The 12,125-nt window shown below is 38.5% G+C and overlaps 1 protein-coding gene across 1 annotated transcript in view; it reads left to right on the top strand.

Moving 5' to 3' along the window:
- Nucleotides 1-12,125, top strand: part of LOC134586843 (trifunctional purine biosynthetic protein adenosine-3-like) — a 48,592-nt gene that overhangs the window by 18,431 nt on the left and 18,036 nt on the right. Inside the window, exons 4-14 of the mRNA XM_063442719.1 lie at nucleotides 92-266; nucleotides 529-640; nucleotides 853-921; nucleotides 3,045-3,173; nucleotides 3,393-3,456; nucleotides 4,494-4,579; nucleotides 5,296-5,458; nucleotides 6,917-7,027; nucleotides 9,452-9,561; nucleotides 10,689-10,887; nucleotides 11,792-12,043. Of these exons, the coding sequence (XP_063298789.1) occupies nucleotides 92-266; nucleotides 529-640; nucleotides 853-921; nucleotides 3,045-3,173; nucleotides 3,393-3,456; nucleotides 4,494-4,579; nucleotides 5,296-5,458; nucleotides 6,917-7,027; nucleotides 9,452-9,561; nucleotides 10,689-10,887; nucleotides 11,792-12,043 (1,470 nt within the window). The remainder of the gene's footprint in view (nucleotides 1-91; nucleotides 267-528; nucleotides 641-852; nucleotides 922-3,044; nucleotides 3,174-3,392; nucleotides 3,457-4,493; nucleotides 4,580-5,295; nucleotides 5,459-6,916; nucleotides 7,028-9,451; nucleotides 9,562-10,688; nucleotides 10,888-11,791; nucleotides 12,044-12,125) is intronic.

Genomic DNA, 12,125 nt, shown 5'->3' with positions numbered 1-12,125 from the left:
AGTAAGCTGTATAATTGAACCATTTTGCAGGAGAGTTCATATTTTATCCCAATTAATATTGTCGTTAATAGTCACTTATTTAATTTGCCAGGACTTATTGATGAACTGACTGAGGCTGGAGTGAGGTGTTTTGGACCCAACTCAAAGGCATCACAGCTGGAGGCCAATAGAAGTCTTGCCAAAGAGTTTATGGACCAACATGGTATCCCAACGGCACGGTGGAAATCTTTCACTAACCCACATGAAGCTTGCCGATTTATCACTTAGTAAGGATGCATATTGATACTAAAGAAAACTGAGAATTCTGTAGAAAGTGGCTGATGATTTAAGATGTTCTGGGCAAAACAATATATGTTGTGCATATTTATACCTAAAATAGGGACTGTCCCTCCTAGATAGGGACACTTTGACCACATAGTTGTTGTCATAGTATACACATTCTGTAAACAATGACCACTGCTATGATTTCTATACTAGTAATATGTTTTGTAAAATCTTTGTTTACTGACTATTGTGTGTTTTTTTAAGTTCAGACTTTCCTGCTCTGGTGGTAAAGCCCAGTGCGTTGGCGTCAGCGAGGAATGTATACGTTGCAAGTGATAAAGATGAGGCCTGCAGAGCTGTTCAACAACTTACAACAGTAAGTTCCTCCATTGTGTTACAATTGGTTTTAACCATTAGGGGATGTGCTATCCAATCTCACCCTCATCTCAACACCCAAATCAAATCAACACCCTCATCAAACAAACAACAAGGTCAGATGTAGAAAGTAAAGGTCGGGTCTAATTTTAGTGTTTGTTGCATATGACAAGGAAGGTAATGTTCTGACTAATAAACATGTGTTTGTCACAGGACTGGACATCTGGAACTCCAGCAGAAACATTCATTGTTGAAGAGCGCTTGGAAGGGGAAGAATTTGCAGTAAGATGAATTGTTCAATTTAAAGCATAAACTATAGACTGTGGAGGGACATGGGAAGTTTTTCTTCCCATAGATGTAATGGGGGTTCTGAATTAAAGGGACACATATCACTTGACAATTAGGAAGAAAACATTCTAAAACAACGATATAAACCAAAATAAAGCAAGTAAAACATTGAAAAGTATGTAATAAACCTTGTGTACAAACTCTATAAACATAATCAAATTGCATTGTTGGGCACGCCTTTCAGCCAGGGGAATTTTTTTCAGCCTCACCCCCTTCATTTTTGCCCGCACATTATCTGGCAAAAAGAATGCGTCAGGGGCTCATAGTGAATTCATTCACCACAAATAGATGACTCTATGGACACTATTTCAACTAATAATTTCCTGAATATGGCTGGTGTAGTGTAGGGGATTTACTGATTGTTTGTTTCTTTCCCCTGTTCATTGCTGACCTTTAACCCCTTAATGACACAACTTCAGAAATAAAAGGGAATCATGACGGAATATTTCCGTCATGTGTCCTTAAGGGGTTAAAAGATTTCTCCTCATAGTGAGAATGTTCTAAGGGACTTTTAGTCATTCAGCTTTTTTAATTGCTTAGCAGATAGGTGCCCTTTAAAGTACTTTAGGGCCAGCCGCCATCCAGGGTGCTTTAGTAGTTTATAATGTTTTTTGTAGATTTGGATGTGCATGTTGGCACACAGGGTGTGTTGGTGTCTGGATGTTTACATTTATTTATTTATTTTTCCATTCTCTAGATTTAATTGCAACAATGTTGCTCCTTTGACTTATTAGTTCCCTTATAAGAGATACTTTATATATATATATATTGATAATTAATAAGTTATATAATTCGTTCTGCCGCTTTGTACTAGAATGTAATTACTTTACCCACCACTGTGACGTGTTAAAGAGCTAAACTGGCTGTCGCTGGAATCCTGACGCATTCTTCATCTTTCCAGTCTTGTGCATAAGAGCATTTCTGGGAAACTCCCGCCCTACCTGAGTAGAATGCTTTCTCCTGTTGTTCCCACCTCCTATAACCTCCGATCCAGTACTAGCACAATATTTAGCATACCGCAATACAAAAATAAAGTGGCTCGATCCTCATTTTCCTACAGAGCACCGCAATTATGGAATAACCTCAGGGACACAGTCAAATCTTCATTCAATCTAAAATCTTTTAAGAGATCTATGGCAATATACCTCAGCACAGAATGCACCTGTCATGGTTGAATATATTTATTACCTGTTATGTATTAAATTTATATACGTGTGTGTATGTATATATATATAGTTTGGATATTGTATTTTTATAATATTGTATCCTATTGTAACAATGCAATGTTTTGTGGACCCAGGACATACTTGAAAACGAGAGAAATCTCATTGTATCCTTACGGGTAAAATATTTTATAAATAAATAAATATGTAGAGATTGTAGCCATATTAGTGTATCTGTTTTTTACATATATATATAGTTAGAGCATTAAATATAAAGTAGCTCTTATAAGTCAAAGGAGCAACATTGTTGCAATTATTAAAATAAAATTGGGCTAGATGGACCGAATGGTTCTTATCTGCCGTCACATTCTATGTTATGTTTCTATACTTAAATATAGAGAATGGAAAAATAAATAAATGTAAACACCCAGACACCAACAAGTCCTCTGTGCCAACATGCACATCTAAATCTACAAAAACTATTATAAACTACTAAAGCACCCTGCATGGCCCTCACATGCGTTAAAGGGCACATATTTGCTAATATATATATCTATATATTTAGTGAATTTGAGTAGATTTATTACTATAAATGATATCAGGAATTTATCATCTCATTAAGCACAATTAATTTCTAACTGTGGGGAGTTAGCATTTAAATTAAGATAATGCTCAAAGGGAGTTTCAATGTCTTATAAAATTGTCTTATTAGTCTTTTTAATTATTGTTAATAAAAGGTAAGGTTTTAATATTTCATTTTTCCCTTTCACCACCCACTATAATCAAATGCATGCTTACGGATACATATTCTTTTTTTTATTGATAATTACAAGTATACTTCATCAGAAATATTAGAATTTAATAAATATCTCCCTTTTTTTTTGTTTTTTGCAGTGCCTGGCTTTTACTGATGGGTCGACGTTCGCTCCAATGCCTCTTGTGAAAATCCAGGACGTTCAATCTGAGTTAAATCAAGGCTCACAAACTCCTGTTGCAGAAGGGTTAATCTGCCCTGCAAAAATGGTAAGATCCAGAGTTTTGTTTTGTGAAAAAAATGTATCTTGGATAACATTTTCAGACTGTGGTCCTCAAAACAGAGAAAACCAAAATCATAAAAACTTGTTAAAGTGGAAGCTCTGATTGTAAAATGTTGATATCACATAGGATTCAGAAACTAAGTTGACTGTAATAATCATCAATAATTATTGTTTATTTGCTGGTGACCAATCCATTTTCTCTAAGGAAATCCTCACCATTCTCCAGAAAATAACTGATGCTTTAAAGAAGGAGAAATGGCAATATGCAGGTAGGAAAAAAAAACATCACTGAATGGAGACATATGTATGGGCACTATTTAATAAAGATAGATATAAAATTGTTCACTTTTAATATTTATTTATTTTGTTTTACTTTAATCTTATGACATTTAGTTATTCTGGTTCTACAAATGAGTCTTTCCTCTCCTTATAGACTAAAACAATTAACAAGCATGTAAAGCGCTGCGGAATTTGTTGGCGCTAAATAAATAATAACATAATAATAATAATGTTGCAATTTGCATGCAGAGGGTAGAATACCGGGCATGTTCGCACAATAACAGAGGAACAGGCCACGTGTGTGTTTAGCTCTTCACTGTTTCACACTCAACAGGGGACGACGCTGGGCAACAACTTTATTGCACCACGGACAATTGAGAGAATCTTAGGATTATATCCCCACTAAAGTATAACGTATTGGGCTCATCCATATGAACAGTTCAGATCTGAAACACTAATAATCTCCTCTGTAGCAATTCTTTATGGGTTGTGTATGTGTGTTGTGTGTAAAGTGATTATGTTTGTGTGTGGTGACTGTGCATGTTGTGTGCGGGGAGGTGTCTGTGTGGGTTGAATTAACACCAATATCCAATGGATGTTTGCGGCTACAGAATACTAACAGCCTCGTAGTAACAGGTTTCCATGACCCACCCCTTTCTATAATATTTGTGCTGTACTCACACTGGTATCAATATGGTGTATGGAGGCTGTGTGTGTGTGGGGGGGGGGAGGTAACCGTGTATGCACTCTGTGGGGAGGGTGTGTTAGTGAATAAACCCTAAATCATGCACTAAGTATGGTTAACTGCAAATTTTAGAACCTAATAGCTAAACTGAAAAAAATATCCGGGATAGAAAAAATTTCAAACTTTTTGGCTAAACCACACAATGTCTGTGTTTATTCATCACAGATTGAGTTTTATATAATAAACCTGTTTATGCCACTTCAGTAACATAGAGTCCATGATCTACATTGTGATTGTGTTTACTAATTAATGAGAATTATTATCACTACTATCAATTAACAGGTATACTTGGAGTCAAAGTAATAGTCACCGAACAAGGACCTAACATTCTTGGATTCAAATGCCGATTTCAAGATCTCGATAGCCAGGTAGGGGATGATCTGTTAGTAACACATGGGTTCCCTCTTAATGCCATAGGTTGATACATGGTATAATAAATACATTCTATGCTATTACATATAAGCAATAAAGAATATGGACAACAGGTAATTAATAATATGCATAACCTAATTAGTGTAAGCCTGGATCATACCCTGCTTTAAGTAATTAATTTCAGACTTAACTTTCCAGTATAAATGACTACAATAAGCACATTACTAGCATGCACTAAATAAGGTAACATAAATAAGAGTTTATAAAGACTCTTAGAACGGACATCATCTCAAGTAGCTTGACCTTCAGTGGGCTCCCACTGCACAAGAGATGCAGCAACCCCTTTGTTTGGCCTTGTACACATAAAACACTAATGTAAAAATAGGAGACTATACCGTCCCCTCCCTGTCTGAGGTCATAATAGATTTTGGATAACAGGCTGATGGATACGCTTATAGCTCTTGCTCATATATCTGTGTCATCTTTCTTTAGGTAATGGATAAAGCAGGGGAGAATGTTTTATTTTGTCAGGATTGGATTTAAATTTCCTGTGCCTATTGGCACAGAATTTGCAGTCATCTCTATTCACTTATCGATATCTTCTCTCTCTGTGTTTGTCTCCCTGGTTTTTTTCTCTCTTATCAGGAAATACAGCTCTCACTCTATTCCGTTGTGTATACGACATGTCACACAGATATTTTTTCCCCCACAGATAATTCTTCCCCAGCTGAAGTCTGATTTCTATGATGTGACCCAAGCAGCGATTGGTGGCAAGCTTGGCTCTTGTATACCAGAGTGGGCACAAGCGAAAGCGGCCGTTCCAGTCAATGCATGTGTGCAGTCCTCTGAATACCCTGAGAACATAGAATTCAAAAGTGGGATTTTTTTTTATTTTTAGTAACAATTGTCAGCATGTTCCTTGTTTTTTTTTTTAATTCCAAAATACCAAAAGCCTGGAATTTACTGTGACCGTATTGGGTGACCAATTTTCAAATAATCTAATTAACAATGTGCTGCTAATATGGCTTCTGTGCCATATACCTTTTGCAGATTGAAGGCTGCCTGAGTTTCATGGGGTATGTAGTTGAAGACAAACATCTTCAGAGCCACAGTTATTCACCACTGTCCTATGGCCTAGGAGTGTGTTTCCCAACCCAGTCCTCAAGGCACACCTACCAGTCCAAGATTTAAGGATTACCCAGTTTTGTCTAAGGTGTTTTTTCTTTTTTTTCTAAAAACACCTTAGACAAAACTGGGTAATCCTTAAATCCTGGACTGGTAGGTGTGCCTTGAGGACTGGGTTGGGAAACACTGGCCTAGGATACAGTTTGGGTCTTCATTCAGCTTAGAACTGAATATACAGTAAATGTCAGCACAACACGACTTTAATGTCAGAGTATTTTTTTTTTTTTTTATTCTTTATTTTTGCAGTGCATATAGTGGTAACAGTCAGGCACGTGGTACCCCAAAGGCAATCCGCATGCATATTTCTAAAACAAAGAGTGACAACATGGAAAGCATTAGGGTATGGTAGTACAATGCACTATTTTTATATTTATGAACAGGCTTAGATCATGCTATTTAGTCGTATTATAGATTATAAGATAGCTTTACAATAGTGGTAATAAGCGCTGCCAACGTTGGGTATTACTAGTAGTCAACGCTACCGACAACAGGTATCCGAAGGTCTATGTAAATTAGCGGTTACACAACATCACTGTTTATAGTTTAGGTATGCATGTTTACTAAGACAGTCTGCGAGGCATTACTGGTAATGGTAAAGTGTAGCTGGAACCCCACCTGGCAAGGTTACTGCCCCTTCCCCACTCACTGACAGTAAGGGAGTAACAGTAGGTGAAATTAAATGAGCGGTGCCCGACCGGCTAGTTATGTTAGCGTAATTGCGATGTGGGGAAGGTAACTTAGCTTTAGTGCACTTCCTCTGAGAAAACCAACCAAGTACTCTGAACTGACAGGTTATACGTGTTATTTAGTGGATGTGTGTGCAAACGAGCCGTTAGGGTCGAAGAACGATTATTAGTGTAGCCCTATGCCATGTTGCTAGTATTAGAAAATGATGAGGGCTTAAAAGTGGCGGTTAGGTATACATGCTAAGCCAGACTAGCGAGTCTCCAGTGTGGGGCGCGGTGTTGCGCTAAACGCCAACCTAGTGGATGTCAGAGTATTTTATTGTCAAACAGATACGCATTGTCATACAATGCATACATTTTATTGTCATACAGTATGCATTGGCTGAATCAATGTAATAGGGGAACGTCACAAAATATATCGCAAAACACCCTCCATTAAATCAGATTTATTATTCTCTATAGACGAGGACCAAGATCCAGAGACTTCCCACACCTTTCCAAAAACGATGATAAGTACAAAAGGACTTCATATTGCTACTTGTGGCCTTGTATCTCCAGAGGACTCTGCCAGAGGTATGTTCTCAATAGAGATCCTAGCTGGTATATATTGGGAGGGTGTCTTGTTGATATAATTTCTGTACTTGAGGGTAAAGAAATGATTTGGGTTTTAAACGCTTAATTTTTCATTTAATTTCTTCAACAAAATCGAGGTAAACTAGCATGTCCAGATCCAACTGTAATTGGTCATAATTGGGGACCTCTTCTAAAATTAAAAAAATTAACTTTTAATAAATGATAATTTCAGGTCAAATTCAAAGATTTTGAAAAAAATGTTTTATTATTCTTTATTTTTGCTGTGCTTTAAATTACAAACAGGCTTGCAACGCCACGACAGCGGGTGCGAGTAGCAAACAACGATCAGTGTCATGACATAGAAAACCAGCACATTTTAAGGTGTTAGAGAAAACAGACTAAACATATAATATCGTAACATGGGGAAGAAATTCACATGTTGTCAATATAATGGACATGCTTATGCCAGAGACGTCAGTGAGTAGAAGCCATAAAAATAGATAAAAACAAGCTAGATAAACTGACTACAGGATTGGTCACCATAGTGAAATATTATATGCTTTGATGAAAGAGAGAATCAAAGAAGGGAAAGGACCACCAAGTGGGAATCACAGATTATATTATCCTAGATGTGATAGCCAGACAATATAGTAAAAGGGAATGCATCTGAAGGTCATTCAGGCATCAGGCAACAGGCTCCACATGCTAAAATAATAGGAAAAACTTAAAAGGAATGTAAATAATAACAATTGAGGAGACTGTGACAGAATAGCACAGGGACAGTAGGCAGTTTAGTTTCAGCCAATACCACGTGTATGAAGCAAGCGGAATCTGGGGTTTTGTGCTGGCAAGTAGTGCTGATCGAGACCACCTTCACCCATAGGTCTTGGTCGGGAATCCCTCAGAGCATGCAGGCCAACATAGCGGCATTTATGCTCCTCCTCCCCACAAGCTCGGGCTTGTATGTATGTATGTATGTAAGCCCATGCCTCTTCACCACTAGGCTCTCCGTCTTCAGTGGCAGGGCCATTCCTCTGCAGAAATCCCCCATCACCAACAGGCTCACAGGGTTGTGGACTTGCTGATGGACTCAACCTTTGCTATTCCACGCCACAATGTTTCCTTAGCAGCGGCCATCTTAGAACCTTTGCTTTCAAGCTCGCATGAGTTGTACTGCCATGCTTGTGCAAGAGGGCTGAGATTCCTTAGTTGGGTCCGGGATAACCCCCACCGGACCACAGGGGACAGGGAGAATACGACACTGACCGTGTGCAAGATCAGAAGTTCGTCCCTTTCTCCCGCTTCGTCCGTGGAGTAGGCCGCAGGTTTTGACCGCTAGTCAGCATAGCCATATAGTTGGGTAGTGTTTGCTTTGCTTCCAGGGAAGCCCAAGAGTTGCCAGGCATAAGCAGGAAGCCAGGTATGGGATGAAAGTAACCATTGTGGGGCAATAAACAGTTAGTTGCTCAGGAGCCGATACTGTCAGGGTACCTGGAATCTCTAGATTTTCAGACGGCCGTCCTCTCAGAGGGGCTGACTCACCCGATCCTCGCAGCTCTCCCGGGCCGTTTACACGCCGGCCGCGATAGCTCCACCTCCTTTTATGACGCGGCGCTCAGTAGCCGACGTCATGACGGCAATCACGTCCCGACCTGTCAATCTAATCCCGAGCAACGAATCAGGGCTCGTCAGGGGCGGAGTCATCAATTAAAGAGCCAAGGTATAAAATAGGGATGTGTGTAATGGTTCATTGCCCTGTCGTGGTTCTAGCTAGTCTGGTCACTCAGTGCTCTTATTACTGTTTGTCTTTTTGGTTCTGACTCGGCTTTGTGTTTTCGACCCTGCTTACCTCTCTTATCCTTTGACCTCGGCTTGTCTCTCGCTTACCTGCTCTCTCGTTCCCTCGACCTCGGCTTGTCTCTGACCATTCTTTGCTTACTCCTTACGTTAGTCCGGCCATTCTAAGGTCCGGTATACGTACCTAGCTCCTGTTTTGTATTCTGCGTGTTGGATCCCTGTCCCGATCCTGACAGATACGACCAGCTTCTGCTCGGCTTGACGGTCAGGCCCCGCTCCCCCAATTCCAAGACTTTAAACACCATTTGCGTTGCGACCCAATTGATATACTGATATATTGTATACTGCAGTATTCATTTTCTATACGTTTTTTTCAGTACTGCCATCTGGCCACCCCACAAATGGTAGACAAGACTGTGCATCAAGAGATGTAGGAGTAAGATTTAAAGGTGTTTTTCGAATTATACAATAAAACATAAAACTACTTGAATATAAGGAATACACATTTTTTCAGTGGCGTTTATGAAGCATTAAACATTTGGATATGCATGATCTTGCCATAACAATTTCTAATTATCAGGCAGATTAACTACTTCTTAGCTAATTTTTTTATTTTATTTTTTGCAGGTTTGCCTGGGGATTCCAGAAAAATGTTTCATCACTTTGAAGTGAACATGTCTCTGTATAAGGATCCAGTATTTGTATGCACAAATAACAGTGCTGGATGCAAAATTAAAGTGAGGATGTGTTTCACACCTAAAAAGTATATAAATAATATTTCTTCTTAGCATCTATTCACTAACCAGCAAGTTGTGGCAAACTGACTACAAACCAGCAAAATATAAAATAAATACATTTATTAAGATAGATTTTTAAGTCAATTTTCAACTTTCCACAACTCACTTCTTAATGAATGGACAAGACTCACAGTAACCTGCTGAAAATGATGCTATGAAGGCAGTGTTGAATATGAGAAGGTCTTGTGCTGAGGATAATATTAAAATAAAATCATGTTTTGCCATCCTGGTGGTAGTCCCATACAATGCAGCAAATTGTCATATGAAAAAATATAGTATTTTGTTCAATATCTTTAAATATCTTTAAAACTCTTTGGGTTATTTACTACAGTGCAATTTACAAGGAATTCAAAGTGAATTTCAAAATAGTAATTCACCTTGAGACTACTTTGAATTCCCAAAAAGTGACATTTCTGTGAATAACACTGTGTATGTGTTATATAAATACTGAAAGTGAATTTCATTAAGTCACAGGATAGGGGTTGGCAAGCTTAGGCACTTCAGATGTTGTGGACTACATCTCCCATAATGCTCTTTCATAAAACTGTGGCAAAGCAACAAAGGAGCTGTCATGAGGTCCATCCGCCGGGTCTGAAATCCCACTTTGACAGGAGTGGATCTGGATCCGTGACAGACAGTTTGGAGGCCTGTAAATATATTAGAGAAAAAAATGAAATACCATAGTCTGCTAAAAAAATAATACTTTGCCTCTCCAAACATTTATAACAGTCAGTATGTTCGGTTTGGGATGGGGTGTTCTTTCCATGCTACTACCTTAGGAATGCTGACGATACAACCAAACAGTTCCCTTTACCAGATGAGATAACTCAGGAGATAGGACTCCACCTTTAGTATCTCAGAATCACCGGTTTGACTTCCTGCAAGGTCAACTGAACCCTTCATCCTCTCAGGTCAATAAAATAAGCAGCATTAAGATAGGTAATAGTAACATCTAAACCTCAGAGTGTACTTGGAAATGAACACCTAGCTAAATGTACCCTAACAGTCTAGTTTTACTTTCGTTGTATGGGGCTTGATGATATTTTCATTGCTTGATCTGGTTCCAGATTGCCCAATCTTGTGAAGAACACAGTTTGGTGGCTCAGGACCTGGTTGCAGTGTGTATTAATGACCTCTTGTCTCAGAGAGCAGAACCTCTTGTTTTTATGCCACTCTTCGCCTGTGGGAAGCTTCCAGTAGCCACAAGACAATCAGTAGTAGATGGACTGGCCTTGGCTTGTAAATTGGCTAAAACTACTCTATTGGGTAATAACTGGAATATTTAATTTCACATAACAAATGTATTAACTTTTTATAAGTAAGCTTAAAACATTTTTTCGCAGTTGTCTCTAAAATTTCTACATTGTGTTTATGACCTGCATGAAGAACTTTGTAGCAGACAGTGAAGTACAACGCTTGGTGATGCTCGTATCTGGACCAAACTAAGCGCAGAGTCCCTACCCTGATAGTGTCACATTTTTAACTTATCAGATATAAATAATTGGTGACATCGCAAGGCTTTTATGAAAATGTAAAAAATACAACATTATGGCACTTTGTACGTGTTTTATGAAAAAGGGGTGATCCTTACACATGCAGAACCTTAAAAAAAATGAGTGCCATTCTACAACCCAGGAGAACCAAAAAATATGTACATACATAAATATAATGTGTGCAATGTTCAATAAAGAAATAATTATATAAAATGTACAGACTGAGATAGAAACACATATACCCTTTAAATTATTGCCTCTTAGTGATCCTGTCATATATTAAATGGTGTATAATTGTTTCCGACCCAGTGTGAATATTTTTGTAATGATTTATTTATTTATTGCACTTTTTGTGTATGTGACATATTCTATTCAAATAAGCCTCCTTCCTGTCTTTCTCCTGCTTAGCCTGTTGAAACATACACTAAGACCTTGTTGATCCATCTTAGAAAATACTGACTACATAGTCTGAAATAACAACAAGAAAGAATTTAAGATATTTGGGGTCTATTCTATTCATCTTACTGTACAAGCCCACAAAAAAAGTCTATGAGAAGACCTCATGACATATTGTCCTCATTCAATGGCTCGCTTATCCTATTGTTATGCATGGTTCTCCTGCCTTATCTGTTTTTAGAACTGACTACGTTTGTCCCAGCCTCATTCTTTCTCTACAGAGAGAGAAGTTGTCCGGGATTCAGACGTGTACCCTGAAGGATGCTACAGTCTCACTGGGTTTGCTGTAGGTGTGGTGGAAAGGAAGAGTAGACTGCCAAGACTGGATAAAATCGCAGAAGGAGACATTGTGATTGGCGTTCATTCATCAGCATTGCATTCCACTTGTATTAAACTAATAAGGAGGATAATCGAAAAACGTTCCGACAAATACTCAACATTCTTACCGGTGGGGAACGAAGACCACACCTGGGGTATGATACATGTTTGATGCCTTGAGTGTGGAAAGACGTCTTGACATTTTAACTTCTCTAGATAGTACTCCTCTTGCACTGT

This window comes from Pelobates fuscus, chromosome 1, assembly GCF_036172605.1.
Source record: "Pelobates fuscus isolate aPelFus1 chromosome 1, aPelFus1.pri, whole genome shotgun sequence".
Classification (NCBI taxonomy): Eukaryota; Metazoa; Chordata; class Amphibia; order Anura; family Pelobatidae; genus Pelobates; species Pelobates fuscus.
This window is presented reverse-complemented; position numbering and strand designations above follow the sequence as displayed.